The 16,804-nt window shown below is 38.5% G+C and overlaps 1 protein-coding gene across 2 annotated transcripts in view; it reads right to left on the minus strand.

Moving 5' to 3' along the window:
• pik3c2a (phosphatidylinositol-4-phosphate 3-kinase, catalytic subunit type 2 alpha) overlaps positions 1 to 10,985 on the minus strand; it is a 48,260-nt gene extending 37,275 nt beyond the window's left edge. The window contains exons 1-2 of one of the 2 annotated variants that reach the window (XM_005459967.4): positions 10,834 to 10,985; positions 6,231 to 7,470 (exon numbers count right to left, since the gene is read on the minus strand). In XM_005459967.4, the coding sequence (XP_005460024.1) occupies positions 6,231 to 7,388 (1,158 nt within the window). In that variant the 5' untranslated portion in view covers positions 7,389 to 7,470; positions 10,834 to 10,985. Of the gene's footprint in view, positions 1 to 6,230; positions 7,471 to 10,622; positions 10,743 to 10,833 lie in introns of those variants that run through there. The other variant, XM_025909368.1, reaches the window with a different exon arrangement.
• Positions 10,986 to 16,804: the final 5,819 nt, after the last annotated feature.

Raw genomic sequence — 16,804 nt, forward strand, 5'->3', positions numbered from 1 at the left:
TGTAAAAACAGAGACAGTCTGACTTACTGCCAACATGTTGAAACATGGAAAACCATTCTAGACTCCCAGGTGTGCTTGTCTGGAAATGCACTCAAGAGATGCTCACAGAAAGTTTGTCTTCCTAGAAGACTTATTGCCCTGAGTCTGAGTTGGTGTAAAAAATCTTTAATACTATTTTACCCCTTCACCTCTCTTCTTGGTATTTACCTGAAGTGTAGATCTAAGGATAAACTTTCTTGCCAATGCCAAGAAAATCAATTGGGAAACCCACACCCAAGTTTTTAAAGATGGAACTAGGAGGAAGGTAATGAGTAACCTGGCAGACAGATCCGATCCTCTGAGCTGTGGGAGATAATTCCTCTGGCAAACAAACACATATTTACATACTTTAAACCAAGTGCCACTAATATTTCAAAACTCTCTAGTTCTTGGTATTGTCTAGGTTTTATATTCCAATATAAATTAACATAGGAAATGGTAAGTGACGCTGTCACAGTGTTCGAGCAATTACTGATAGAATATTGCTTCCTTTTAATGGGTTGTGTATACAAGCAGCTTCCATTAAGCTAAAATGTTTAAGCTTCATATACAAGAAAGTCTTTAACAATTTGGAGGCTGTTTCAACAAGAAATGCTGAGCTTTACATCAGAGGAACAAATGCCTTCGAGAACACAAATCTACTTCTTCTTTCAATAAGGAAGTGACCAGTGTCTATCGAAGTCATACTTCCTGTAATAAACTGAAACACCTAACTTTAAAAAACCCAAACAAACAGCATCTTAATGAACAAAGTGTTCATGAAGCAGAGACTGTGACATATTCGTAACTGAAAAAAGGACTTTCTCCAAAACATTTCCTAATTTCTCTTACACCTGTTAGCAGGATTATCATTGTGTGCATTAGTATCTCCCTTCTAATTGCTTAATTACTCTTCCACAATACTCTTCTTTTGTACCAGTAAGGAAGTTCAAAGGTTAGAAGACAGACAGCCGTTTCCCAGTGAGTCAGATATTTAACTGGAATGCACGTCACATCCCAGCACTGCAACATGTTCTAATACTGCATTTGGTTGGAAAAGAAAATTACGTCTTAAATGCACTTTAGCACTTCACACTTATTCACAATGTATAATTAGACAATAACAAGAGAAAATGTGGCAGTGTGGAGGTGTCAGAGAAGTAAAATAGGTTGTGCGAGTCTTTAGATATGTGGGGGAAGAAAAGATTTGTCTGTGTGATAGATTTAACAAAAAGAGAAAAAAAAAAGTACAGTGCAGGCTTCAATACACACCACGCATTGCGATCTTCTTTCACAACTCACGTTCAGATAAAAATGGCCAGTGGAGATAAAAATCTCCCTGCAGGTCTTTTTAATAACAAGAACATGAGCAAACAGCCACACACATGCTTAACTAACCTGCACTGAAAGGCCAGAAGTGTTTGTGTAATTTAACACTACTCCTCTAAATTTAATATTATCTACTAACAATAGTCATACTGTTCATTATCAGTTATAATACTAAAAACTAGGAGTTATTTAGGCAACATACAATATCTAGGCTAATGATTTTTTTAAAATCTTTCATACATCTTTCAATTCTCTGTAGATTCAGGAGTTAGCCTCATTTCAGATAATTTATGCGTACAGCTAATGAAAATGTATATGGCCTTAATACGCTTGAAGAATGATGCATTTCAGTGCCCCTTTGCAAAAAGCACATGCAAGGCCTGAACAGACACTGATGCTTTAGGGTGTATCACCGGTTCTAAAGAAAGAGAAATTACTTTGCTGATTATCATTAATTTACACATTTGATCCTAAAAAGCTAAACTAAGAAATCGTAGCTGAGCACTGTAAGCCATCAGTTATTTAACAGACTGAAAACTATAAGAAATGGAAAGGAATGAAATTGACACTAGTAAGAAGTAACATACTAAAAGAATGCAAGGACACAGCAAGCAAGAGACAAATAAAAATAACAGAATGAAAAAGGAAAGACAGAAGACAACACAAGACAAAGGGTAGGGGTGGTGGTGTAGCAAAGGAAACAGGGGCAGACACAACAGCAGATCGCTTGATTCTGACTCAAAATCTTCAAGTTCAAGCACATTTGTTCCATCTCACACCCCATCTGCCCACACGACCGCATCTTACAATACATTCTTGCCAGATATAACAAGGGCTGGCAACCACAGGCTAACTTAAAGACATCCAAACAATAATCTTGGGAATGCCTTGTGATTTGTGACATTTGCTGGTATAAATTCAGCTCATACACAACAATAAAACAGAGCACTTACAATCACAAAGCAAGTGAAACCGATATTTCAATATATGTTGCTGTGCTATTGAAGCTTTAGAGGTAGGGCTGTGTTTAATATCTGGATGTGTACTGTGTACGGCAGCGGTCCCCAACCTTTTTTGCGCCACGGACCGGTTTATGCCCGACAAGGAGTCGTGGATAAATACAACAAAATAAAACTAGTGCCGGTACCGAAAAAAAGAAGATTTATTCATAACACGTGAAAAGACCCAGGAAAACCGAGTTAACGATAAAAACGATAACAAAATAAAGCTGAAAACCGATAAAAACCCTGAAAACCATACATTTCACACCTGAGCCTCAACTCTCGCGGCCCGGTACCAAACGACTCACGGACCGGTACGAGGCCCGGGGGTTGGGGACCGCTGGTGTACGGGCTCTACTGTAGATGTTTTCTGTCATAACAGATACTTATTGATGGGAAGCTCATTATATCATATTATTGTCTATTTGTCGGTAAGTTATCTAGCATCCGGTTGTCCAAATGAACAATATAAACAAGGTCAATGGCTCCTAATAAAAAATGAGTTTACAGTGGCCCCTCGCTATAACGCGGTTCACCTTTCACACCCTCGCTGTTTCGCGGATTTCTTTTGGTGCAATTTTCCATTAAAAAAAATTTTTTTTTTTTACATTTTTTTTTTTAACAGTGCATTGTGTTCTGCGTCCTGATTGGTTGTAGACCATTGTCAATAAAACTCATGCCGTGTCTCCTGTACAGTACAGAATACGTTCAGCTTGTCAAATTCACATAAATCTTCGATCGTTAGCAATGTGACTCTGAAGTGCTGTACTGTATGTTTAAGTTTTCTCCTCAACAAACACAACACTGTCGACAAAACGTTTTGCACCTTCAAAGGTACCTGTGGGTACCTTTGGTTTCATTCTATAATACTGGACTTATTTTTCTACGAAAGTTTGAACTTTGAGAGTATTTAAAGAAGAGAGAAAAGTGTGAAAATGTTCATGCCTGTCTGAGAAAATTGTATAAAGTGTGTAGTGAGGGGTTTTACAGCCTTAAAACATCTATAATAATTGTAAAAAATAAAGCTGGCTACTTCGCAGATTTCACCTATCGCGGGTTATTTTTGGAACGCAACTCCCGCGATAAACGAGGGACCACTGTATACTCAAAATGTTCAAAATGCAGCAGTAAGGCTTTTACATAAAGTAAGAAAGGAAAGAAGAAAGAAAAGTTACATGAATTTCACTGACTCCAGGTGTGCTTTTGTATTAAGTATTAAGATTTCACTTGTTACTTTTAAATCATATCATAAAAAAAAGTTATTACTACTACTACTAACTACACACTGCATTTTATTGTTATAGTTCCACTTGTTTCTTTTCAATAAGGTATGGTGTTATTAACATTTATAATTTAAAAAGAAATGTAAATTTCTTGCATGCTTTCTATATTTTATTCTTATAGGGGTTTTGATCTTCTTGTAACATTATTTTTATTGCCTTTTATTCTTTGTACTGCATTTTTGTCAACCATTTTGTAATACTGGTTTGATAAGTGCTATACAAATAAACCCCCATTATTATCATCACTGACTTAAAAAAATATTATTACTAACTTTTAAAAAAATTAAAAAGTCTTAGACAGGATTTGCATGCATGGTGTGGAGGAAATTCACGCCCTAGTGTGCAGTCTCAGACATGGTTTAGCAATTCCTGCACAATGTGGTTTGAAGTCTAGTTTCACTACTATGTTCTTGTTCATGTCTTACAGACTACAGCCTCACTGTTTTCTGTTTGTCTTCCAGCTACTTTCTTTATTGGTGGCTCAATAATAAAGAGGTTTATACATTCACCTGACATGTGAGAAGACAATAAATACCTGCTAAACCAAATGTGCAGTGTCACCTGCTGTGGTGTTCTCTTGTGAATAAAGGAGGAGTAAAAAAAAAAGCTAGCTAGCCACTTTCTGTGTCAAAATACATTTAAAGAAAAAGAAAAAAGTAAATGAAAAAATAAAAATACTGTAAGGTGGGAAATGTAAGCCAATTTGTTTTCATTACATGCTCAGAACACAGCAGCTAAGCAGTTTTCCCTCGTGAGTGTAAACGAGTGGAGCTGGCATAGAAAGCCAAGAGGGCAATCTGTTAGGTCATTCTGTTGCTGCTGTAGGGCACTGGGGATCTGTGAAGACTTGTTCCTGTTTATAACAGCATGGGCACCAACAAGCAAGCAAGCAGATTGAACAAGGAGAGATGGCAAGTACACACATCATCATCGGCTCACATACACAAAGAGAGCAGACAAGATCGAAGCAGATAAAAACAGAGTGTAGAGGGACATATCTGTAGTAGGCTAAGCTTTAAAGGCTCAAGTTACACGGCACAGTAGACTCACCACCAAACACACGCTTGACCCTAGGCCTAATATACATGCAAGAGTAAGCAAGCAACCACCATTTTATCCACCCGACCAAAAAGAGATCAACTGTGGAATGAACTGTACACAAGCTGCCTTTGATAAACGGCAAGGTATGTCTGTATGTCCCACATACACACTTAAAAAATCTACCAGAAAAGCATGTTGAAATCACTCTTGTTTTTGACTGTTCCTACAAGAAGCCATTACATTTTACTTTATTCATTTGACCATGCCAAATTTTGTGTGAAATCCTTAAAAAAAAAAGGGGTTTTATGATCCTCTATATATATCCTGGTGTGAGAAAGGCACCCAAGACCCATTGTTTAGTACTGACACACTGAAACACAATGACCAGGAAGTGGGAGCTATGTCTAAATAAATTAATTTTTTTTAAGAATCAAGATTTGCGGGTGGTTTTGCAATATTTGAGTAAGAGGATCGGTGTATTGTCTGCATTTATGTTACTCGTTTTAACCAGCTGTAGACAGTGGTAACTAAACATACCATAGCACCATTTCATATTCCAGTATGTCTGAAAAGCACTGCCAATTAAACATTTTCATTTCAAAGTAGGAGAGTTTCAGAGTAAAAAGAGGAACATAGAATGACACATGTATATTTTTGCTAGTAGGCCTCAGTATGGCTATTTTACTCTGTATAGAAATACTTGTCTCACAACCACAACTCAGAGCTAAAGCCAAATGATGACAGATGGTTGTTCAGTTTTAGTGAAGAAAAAAAAAAAAAAAAATTTTAGAGAAAACCCATGCCACTTGCCCACAGCACTGTCCCAAATGAATGATCCAAATAATCATTTTGAGAAATTAGATCACTCCCATCCAGTACGGCAAAATTATTCAGAAAATGGAGCTGTGAGGAAATTGTGGGGTGAAACGGTGGGCAGCTAACCACAATGAAATACTTAATTACAGGGAGCAGAAGTAAGGAGGATGTTTGCTTGTGAATGACTAAGGAATATAGATGCAGTTGTAAGCAACATGTTCATGGGTGTTTTGGTTGAACAAGACAATCTGCTATCATCTGCTCCAAAAAAATATTTAAACCCACTCACTCGCCAATGTTTCAAGACCACTGGTTTTATACCCTCATTCATTCTAAAATGCGCATTTGCACTTATGCTGTGAGCACTCTTATAGTGGATGATAAATAAGGTCTGGATAAGGTAAATGGTTGGAAGTGACGAGTAGCAGTGCTTAGTATAACTGCTGATATTTAATTGATGGTGACCTGACTAAACAGGCAAATAACTAAACAACTGTCATCACATCCTGGATAAAATATTCCTTAAACTAAACCATATTCAGACGTAAAATGATAACAATTTCTCCTCCTTCATAAAACTTTAAATACTAAAAAGATGATTAATAGATCCCCAATAATTCCAGAAAGATGTACTGTGGTTAGGCTTTTAGCAATCACTGCGGAATTTCTGAAATGTACAGGTTAAAAACAATTTTTTTTTTTTTTTAAATTTCCAAACTTTTCAATTTTACCGTGTTCCCACCTGATTGATTGTTTTGTGCTGTGACGAGGTCTCGGGGATGTTGAGTGAGTGACTCCTAGCGACAGGCGCTCCTGTTGATGCCCGCCTATGTTGTGACCGACCTGTGTGAGAAACTCTGCCTTCCAGTTTGGGGCTGCTGCTACTACTACTGTTCCCTTCAGTCTCAAGCACTGCATCCCAAGGATCACCCGCAGCAGCTCCTGACACAGTCTGTGAACTATCTACAGATTCCAGAGGTGCTTCCTCATTCTCAGACTTTCGCTTTGTAAGTGGGTCCAGATCCAGCCATTCAAAACGGCTGATAGAAGAAGATTCCATAATTGCTGGCTGTTGTGGTGGTGGGTTTGGTGCCAAAGAGGCTATACCTGCTTGAGAGGAATTTACATCAGTGCTGGCCAATCTACCATTCTTCAAGTATTCTGAGGTGCTAGCAATCTTGTCAAACAACTTAGCCATCTCTGGGTCTACAGTTGGCTGTGGGAAGACCATGGCAGCAGCAGGCTGGATAGGAGTGAAAGCCATGGTTGGCAAGGCCATGAAAGGCGTCATGGCTGGAGTGAATCCATTTTGAAATGTTCCTGGTTTGGGAAATGGAGCTGATGGGAACATTGGTGTGGGCTGAAGGGTGGGAGTGGACACACCAGAGCTAGATGGATTGGACAGAGCAGGTGTCCACTGGCTGCTCTGGAAAGGAGATGAGCTACAAGCATGGCCTCCGGGATAGGAGGCACTGAGGTTAAACCCCAGAAGTGACGAGGGGCGGGACACTTTGGAGCTGTTAGCTCCAAAGTTTTCATCAAGTAGGAGCTTTTCGAGTTCCTCATTGGTCAGTTTTTCAACATCAATATCCCTGAACGTATCCTGTTCTGCCGGTTTCTTGGTCTCTGGGAAAACAATGAGGTCCTTGTCTGGTCTATTAGTATAAGTTGAAGGCTGAGGAACAGTAGTGGTAGATTTAGATGGTTTTGGCTTAGAGGAAGACGAGGATACTGCTCCAGAGGAAGATGAGGAGGCTGTAGCTGAAAGAGTGTGTTTCTTCTCCCTTTGCAATTTTGCTAAAGCCTCTTCTTCCATACGAAGGGCTTCCTCTTTACCCACAACCCCCTTTGGCTGGGGGACATCCGGCTTGAACCCATTACCACTTGATATCTGGGCCATTTTGTCAAGTGGAAGGTGCCATGAATATGACGGCTTTTAAGTCAGCGTGGCCCAAAGGGTTGAGGAACAAGGTTTTAAACACCTAAAAAAAGAGAGAGAAAAGCTATTTATGACAACAGGATGAGGTCAAACAGAATCAAAGCAAGGAAGAAGGAATTAAAATATTAACCTATAAAATTATTGAATAATCCTACTCATTAAGCTACAGATATCCAGGGGCCACAAGTAGTTGCATAGAATGGAGACTGTGTGCCCACCATGCTTTTTTTGTATTGATCAACTCCTAGTTTTCACATATGCAGAGCCAATAATTACTTATGTGTGTTTTGAAGCTAGGGGCATCAATTAGGTCACATAACTAGCCTGGGCTACATCACAAGCCTGTCACACTGACAATGAAACTGATTCACTCACTCATAGCCAGAAATCATATTTTTATGCACTTCTATGTGGTGTACATTACAAATATTTGTAAATGATCATAACCAAAAATCTAAACAATATTTGCATTTTACTTTTTTTCCCCAAATCCAAACTATTTATGGCTAACCTTCCACAACAGGAAAGGGCCAAGAGTATCCCACGTCTATAACATGTGAAAAATATTGCTGCAAAGAGTGCTTTGTGATTCCAAAATGACACAGCGCCTACTCAAAGCAACCATTCATCGAACGATCACAGCCCTGGGGTTGAGTGAGTTCCTTCTCTCCCCAGGCGTCACCAACCTCTCCTGAGCTTCCCCTCCCATTGTGGTGGAGAAGGCTGGCTGTGCTGGAGCTCAGTCTAGCCTAACACTATTGTGCAGCTGAGGAATTTGGCATGCTAAACAGCCCAATGGCTCTCTCTCCCTCTCTCTCTCTCGCTTCCTCTGGCTCTGTCTGAATCTGTTAGCATTATGTTAGCATCATGGCCCAAGACTGTCTTATCAGCTGTGCGAACCCCAGCACGCAGTGACAATGTGGCTGCAGTCACTGAGCAAATGACTTGGTTAGGTTGGTGCCAACTTTGCCAAGAAAACAGCTCGGAGACATTAAATGCATGAAAAGTATCATAATCCTTTGGTCCACGCTGCCATTGATGTCATAACTCCCTGCAGACATGCCAGAAGATTTAGATATAACTGATATAACGATAAAACTCATATTTTATCGTTCTACCAATGTAATTCCTAAAGTTTACACAACATATATTTTTTTGTTTTGCCAATCAATTTCCTAAACCAAACAAATATATGTTGTGTCAACTTTAGGAATTACATTGGTAGAACAATAAAATATGAGTTGAGAAAAAGCACAGTTATTAGTGTTGTAAACACAAAAACATTAATTGAAGCAACTTTTCTCCTAAACTTGAAATTATAAGTTATCCATCAGAACCTAAAAACGTAAATGCAGTCAGTTGCCTTGAGTTTTTACGTTTTCGCAACAATTTTTTTTTACAGTGAAGTCAAGCACTGCAAATTGTGTCATCTCTCTGTGGCAACTGATGGCAGATACCAGGATGTGCTTAACCTTAATTCAACATCTAAGCATTACTTCACTACTGCTAAATTATTCAGAAGAGAATCAGTTTGCTGAGTCACATCCAGTAAAAATTACTGCTTAAGTGAAAAGGTTTACGGACAAAAAAAATCCACAGTAAGAACTTCAGGAAATGGTGATTTCAGAAAGCCTCAATCATGATTTTAACGGTCTTCCTTCATTTTAATTTACCTTTTAAGAAGCTTTACTTGTCACTATTATCTGCATTTATATTGTTTATTAGCTTGTTTTCATGGAAGTAGATTTTTATACTGAGATATACACATTTAAAAGTTTTTTTTTTTAAAAGTTGTATTGTTTTGAGCAACATTTGGCTGCACAGCATAGCATGATGAGGTTGAACTCACACTTTGAGTTCATCCCTAATGAGTGACAGGCAGTCTACGCATCCAATAACTAAGAAAAAGTGCATTAGTAAGCAACACATTGTGGAGCTGTTCAAAGTTCAAGTTGTTTTTAATAGTAAAATAAGGAGCAAGTTTTTTTTTCCTGTTTTCTGTACTAGCCACTTTATTGCCAAGGCAGGAATCCAAGCCTGTAAACTAAAACGAAAGCTGACAGGAGTATGCTGAAAAGCCAGTGAACTACTGCCATATAACCAGGTGTTAAACTTCTAACTAGTTCTATTCTATGCCATCGCTATGCTTTGGGTGCAAATAATGTACTTTGCACATCATACCATATATTTTAAAGCTTAAGTTACTTACTATTTTGCAGACTTAAAAATATAAAAAGTCAAAAAGCCATATAATATTATATTATATAAAGAAGTATATATATTAATATATACTTCTTTATATAATAATTGATTTTATATTGGGTACTTTGAGTATATTTTCATAGTTAAACTTTTTTATTAGGATTTATACACTGTATATTAAACGATTTATTTTACAGCCCCTATTTAAAAATTCTGGGAGCGCCCTTGCTCCACAAGGAGTTCATATTCAGCTTGAATTGATGATATGTTCAAAGAAGGTATGACTCTCAATTGATAATCATGTTATAAGACCCATCTTAAGAGTGCTGAGTAGTTTTTCTGATACTATTAAGATCGTGTTGTCGTAACCCCCCGGCTCATCTTGTTGGGAACTTCAAGGAAGACACAGTTTGGTCCCATCCCCTTTGTTTGTAGCTCAGATCTGTAGTTAGAAGCTTAGCTCTGTGGCAAGCCAAGAAATGTAGTATTACGTAACACTTAGGAAAAGATTGTAAATACGACGCGTTTGATATAGCATTATCTGTACCTTAACAGAACAATATCGAGCAATTTATGGCGTTAACAAACACACATATATTATTTACAGCTTATTTTGACAGCTAGCTAACACGTCGGCTGATGCTCACCTGACACCAACATGATGTGTACTGTCAATAAATCACGAACATTTACTATTTTCCCATTGTACGCATCTTAAAACAAGAGCCTTCTCGTGATAAACAAGCGAGAACAGTGACTTTTAACCAACAATAACAAACTTCTCTCGCAAACATTCGGTTAGCTCGGTTTAACTCCACTCCTTGATACTTTTAATGGCTGTTTTTTAGTTGTTTTTTTTAACTATAACTTTTGCCTGTGTTGGATGCTAGGTTAGCCGCTAAACCTGCTAAATGCGCGCACACAACAACCAAAAAAAGGAATTGAGAGTAAACATAAAACATATTTGAATTTAGCCATACAAGGACAACTTACAGAACTGTTCCGTGAGAGACAATGATTTAATAATTTAAAAGTAACCGGGCAACTGCTCTGGTCCTGCCAAGTACCCACAGTAATGAAGAAATGCTGATTTCCTCAAACGGGAAACGGTCGAACGCGACTCAGACACAACCAGTGACTGCAGGCAACTACAAGATCAAACTTTTACAGGCAGACATGGGCTGTAAAAAGCTTTATTCCTCACCTTTTAGCGGTGCGGCGTTTGGAGCCATTTTTCCTGCAGCTGCATTTTTCCATCCACTTGCACAGAGGGAACGTCAGTTCCTGTTGAGGTCGTTGGTGGAGTTTTGGTTGGACACTGTTGGGTAGCTTTTCTGCCTGGCTGGGTCTCGTTTTCGTTTTGTTTAAACGCGACAACAGCACCACTGTGTGGACTAAAGTGGTCGGTGTCGAAAGATTTTCACATTTCTACTATTTATAGAAACTATCATTTCTGAGGGGTGCTTTGACATTTGCACAGTTATGCTCCAGACCATAATAAAAAGATAGTACGTGAAATCTGGTTCTGACTAGGAATGACATTTATTTTGCATTAAAAAGCTGTTTTTCAAAGTTAAACAAGTACAAGATTCTTTAATTAAGAAAAGTGTTGGAATTTGTAAAGTCCCTAAGTAAAAAATACATTATGCAGAATCATATACATTATGTTATTGGATCATAACTATTATATTTAACTTTTCTACTCTGCTTGAGCCTTCAAAGTGTTTTATAAAACATGCCTTATTCATACAAGCACCTATTTTCTACACCAAAGTGCTTACTACCCAACACTCATACTTTAATGAATACATCTGCTGGGAGCAACTTGGGGTTCAGTATCCTGCCCAAAGATACTTAGGTATGCTGACTGGAGCAGCCAGCCTTCTGATAACTAGATGACCCACTGTACCTCCTGGCCCCAATACTTTAGCAATGCACTTTTAGAAAGTTATATTCTGTGGTGCATGAACACTTGAGATTTTTATTTAGATCAGTTCAAGTACCAGCATAATAACAGCTGTTTTAAGATTAAGGTCTTATTGTATTAGAGAGACAACAATCAGATCACCTATGAGCAAGTGCTATGCGAAGGTGGAGAGAAAGAACTACCATTTGACATGAAAAGACTGCCATTAGAACCAGACTAAGGGAGTACGGAGCCCCTTAGGAAATGAGGGGAATGAAGAGCCAAAAGAAGAGCATAGTGGGACCACAAACAACAAACAGAGCAAAGCGCAAGCTTTGGAAACGTTTGTTGTTGCTGATTTCTGTTAATTCACATCCTGGCCTGTTGGCCTATTGTTACCCAACAAATTGTTTATAAAGACATTTTTAATACTCTTTTATGTGTAATTCAATGCAATTCTTATTTAATACAGTAAAAGTCAAGTAAATGAAGCACACATTTAATTAATTCATGTTGTGTTCTTACTGTCTCAATGCACGGGATGGCTGAAGCTCAGGAGATAAAGCAGGTTCTCCACTAGTCAGAAGGTTGGGGGTTTGACTCCTGGTTGCTCCAGTCTGCATCTATCAGAGTATGAATGTATGTGAATGCTAGATAGAAAGCACTTAAGCATAGAAAAAGTGAACGTGAATGTGGAATATATATGAACGTGTATATACTCCCTGACTAATGTTTGTTTAATGTCCCTTAGCCCTCTACTGCATGACTTTTTAATTTTGATGGAAAAAAATATTTCTCCCTATTTTGGGGGAGCTTTAGGGTCCCTAATAATATATCAATCAAAACATTTGACCCCCCCCCCAACAGATATTGGTTTGTTGCTTCAAGGCAACACTGTGTGACAAGGGTAGTAAAACGGCAAGTTATTCTATAATAAGTTGTATTAGTACAACAAGGATGATGAACAAATAAATAAACAACAAATAAACAATGTAAACATTTCACAGAACAATAAAACACCAACATGACATGACATTAACATGACATTAACTTACATTCAGTTCCTGGAGACTTATCCTGACCCTACCCATCACAAGTCCCTGCCTGAACCTTACCCTAACCCTGACTCAAGCCTTCACCCTAAAATTGAATGATTTACCTTGCAATTTGTCCCCATAAAATAGGCGAGACCTCACAATGTGAGTGTGAAAACAAATTTGTGTCCCCACAACAATAAGTAATACACGACCACACACACACACACACACTAACACACACACAGACACAGTTACTTTACCAACTGACCCCTGACCCCTGAGCTCCTAAGTGTCCCTCAAACCTCATTCAGGGATCCACTCCTCTACTTCACTGTCACTCCCTGAAAGCTCCCTGTCACTTTCTGAGGACAGAAAGTGCACATTCCCTTGGTTTCCTTCCATAAAAGGTATTTACATCCATGTCCTGTAATTATGAGTAGATTGTAAAGTAAAAAACATTGATTATGATCATATAAATGCACATAAACACATCTCTACGCACATATGCAAATGCATTATATTGCCTGAAAAAAATTGGGCTAACTGCGCAGTGTTGCCTTGAGGCAACGAATGAAAATTAAAAGTTTTACTGTATAAATAAATTTTAAAAAGTAGAACAAACAATCAAATATGCTTCTTAACATATTCATGCACATACAAGTATTTTTTTTTAATATACATTTATGTCACTATAAACATGTAAAAATGTGATCTTTATCTTGCCTCCTAATGGAGATGTCTCTCATGTAGTGCAGCTTGCAGAAAGGCCCCCCCCACACCACCTTCAACTCATCATTTTATTGGAAAGAGATGTGCCTGGTAGCATTATTTGGAAAAAAAAAAAAAAAGTTGTTTTTTTTTGAAGGGCCAGTGTAAGGTATGAAAATGTGGTTTGTTGCCTCAGGGCAACGCTATGCAGTAGAGGGTTAGCAAGTTTCACTTTTATGAGGTGCTTTTGGTAGCCATCAACAAGCTTCTGGCATAATTCTGGCTGGATATTTGAGCACTCTTCTTGGCAGATAGTAGTGGCATTCCACATCTAGCACTGAGAAATGAGCTTCAGTGATTTATCATCATAACACATTCGTTTTGCTAACCACCTTGGCCCGTTTGTTTTATGTAGAGAAGATCAATAGTTTAAAAGTTTTATTGCTTCTTTTCCTAAAGGAGTGGTTTGAATAAATGTTTATTTGGTAACTTTGGGTAAATTTGCCTTTCCGTAAAAGTAACCATAGGCCACTGACATAAGTACAAGTTATTCAGATATGTCACCATCACTTTGCAAAGGTCTGGAAGAAAACCCAACTATCACCCATAAATAAATAGAAATTAGTAAGGATTTTCAGGTTTCAACCCTGGAACCACAAAGGGTTAAGCCTGCCATGAACTGGAAACTGCTGGAAGACCATGGATCACTATCCAAACGGCATCACGGATCCATCTTCAATATCCATGAAGATGGATTACCCTCCTAATTGGATGCTGACCAAAAAAGAAGCCCCTACTCCAAAATTAACACCTACTTTTAAATTGAAAATTTTAGCTGGCCACATGAACACCCCAAATGCCTTCTCAAGAAAAGTTTTATGCTTAAATAAGACCAAGCTTTGGCTATTTGGCTGTGATGAAAAGAAATATGTTTAGAGGAGCACACGTGAAGATTCTAGCCTAAAAGACTGTACCAGTTGTCAGGCATGGTGGGGGTAGCGTCATGCTACGGGTCTTAATTGGTGGTAGTAGTACTGGTACATTGCACAAAGTTGTGGAATAATGAAGGAGGAGGACTACCTCCAAATTCTTCATCTTCACCTCAGATCAACAGCTAGATAGTGTGACATGTGTACATTGATAAAGCAGGCTAACATTAACCATTTGAAATGGTCTTCCCAAAGCCTAAAATTCAACCTGTTGAAAAATGGACATGGATCCATGCCAGGAAACCAGCGAATTTAAATGAACTGCCAATTCTGCCAGAAGGTTGTTGATGTGTACCAAAAGTGCCTGGTCGAGCTGTAGCTAGCTAACAGCCAAATATTAGTAGGTGTGTATGTATACTCTTCACCCTGTGAGGATTAAAGAAAATGCTAAATAAATACAGACTTGATTAACTGATAAACTGCATTTAATTTTTACAAGATACATTTGAATATTAAATGGAGAATCGTGTTTTGGTTGACTTTACCTTTCCGTTAAGTCATTTCTTACTGTGAACTACAATTCATTCTTTACTTAATTATTATTATCTACTACCACTACTACTTTTTAATAGTAAAAGTCGTAGTAGTGGTAGAAGTACTTCAGCTGCTCCTCTTAGAGATCATCAATATCAACAGATCATTTACTTTCAACTCACCCTGTCCATAGCATCCTCATATGTCACACTGACCCGCTGCATGTCCTGACCTTCACTACATCCATGAACCTTCTGTGTGGTCTTTCCACTTTTCCTTGCTTGGCAGATCCATATTCAGTATCCCTTCCCACTATGTCCACTAACCCTCTTCTGCACCTGTCCAAACCATGACTGATTGATTTTGTCTTCAAACTGCTCAACCTAATCTGTGCCTCTGATGTACTCATTTCTAATCTTGGCCTTTCTTAACATCTTCTGCTCTTCTACTTTCAGCTTGTCTTCCTTTCTTTTTGCTAGTGGCACCATCTCCAAATCATACATCATAGCAGGTGCCACTACCATCTTGTTAACTTTCAGTTTCCCTCTTGTATTTCCCTCTTGTCCAAGTATTTAGACTTGTCCACGTTCACTATCTCTTCTGTTGCAGCTTCACTTTTCCATCTGTCTCTCTTTAATTTACACAGGTATATCTAGCTTCGACTGACTTTCATGTCTTATCGCTTCAGTACATACCTTCATCTCTCCAGACTCTCTTTCACTTGCTCCTTACTCTCACTAGAGATCACAATGTCGTCTGCACACATGATCGTCTGTGGAAACTCTTGCCTGACCTCATCTGACAACCTGTCCATTACAATCGCAAACAAGAAGTGGTTCTAAGCAGATGCAACCCCACCTCCACCTTGAACCCATCTGTCACTCCTACCTCACACCTCACCTCTGTGCTGCTCTCCTCATGAATGCCCTGCACCACCCTCACCGCTTTTTTGCTACTGCTGACTTCCTCATGCAGTATCACAGTTCCTCTCCTAGCACCTATGCTTTCCTTGCATCCACAAAGAAACAGTAAAACTCCTTCTGACCTTCCCTATACTTCTTTATCAACACTCTCAGAGCAAAGAACTGTGGTTCTCTTTCTTGGTTTGAAGCTGGCTGCTCATTGATCATCACCTTTCTTCTCAACCTAGCTTCAACAACTGTTCCCCATAGCTTCGTGGCTCAGCAGCTCTACCACTCTGTAGTTACTACAGCTCTGCACATCACCCTTGTTCTTAAAAACCGTTACCAGTATACTTATTCTCCATTCCTCAAGCATCCTCTCTGACTCTAAGATTATTTTAAACTGCTCTCTCTCCCCAAAGCCTCGACCCTCCACAGGTATGTCATTTGGAGCAACTGGCTTTCCACTCTTCATCCTCTGCACAGCTCCCCTCATTTCCTCCTTACTAATCCTCTGCACTTCCTCTCATTTTCTTCATTCATCAGCTTCTCACAGTAATCCTTCCATCTTCTCAGCACACTCTCTTCAATCATTAGTACATTTCCATCTCTATCCTTAATCACTATAACCTCTCTCCAGCTCAGTCTGTGCTTTTCTCCTTCCTTATTGTTCAGCCTCAATAAGACTTTTCAATTGCTTTTGCCATCTCTTTTTTTGCTGAACTCATTGATTATTAGTACCCATTTCTACTTTCTTAAACTCACTCTCTCATTTTTTCTTGCCAGCTTTTTGCTGAAATAAATAAATAATTGACTTAATATTATATTTAAATGCAGGGCGTTTAAGAGTTTTTCTACGCAGTTTCATTGCTTTTTTGGCCATCAAGAATAATAATTAAATAAGGTTTCCTGCTATGTTTTCGAACGAGTGTATTTTCAGCTCTATGTTGGTCTGCAGCATGTCCAAGTGTAATCTATATTTAATTAGAATATCTAAATGAAATATAAGATGAAATAAAACATTTATGTTGTGTATCCCTACGCCGTCTGGACTATGGGCTACTATTAAATATCATTGTTAAACAGTTTTATAGTATGGGTAGTGTTTCTCTATCCAGTGTTCCACACTAACTCCGCCCTCGTCTGGGGTTGACCGAAC

Source organism: Oreochromis niloticus, linkage group LG7 (genome assembly GCF_001858045.2).
Source record: "Oreochromis niloticus isolate F11D_XX linkage group LG7, O_niloticus_UMD_NMBU, whole genome shotgun sequence".
Classification (NCBI taxonomy): Eukaryota; Metazoa; Chordata; class Actinopteri; order Cichliformes; family Cichlidae; genus Oreochromis; species Oreochromis niloticus.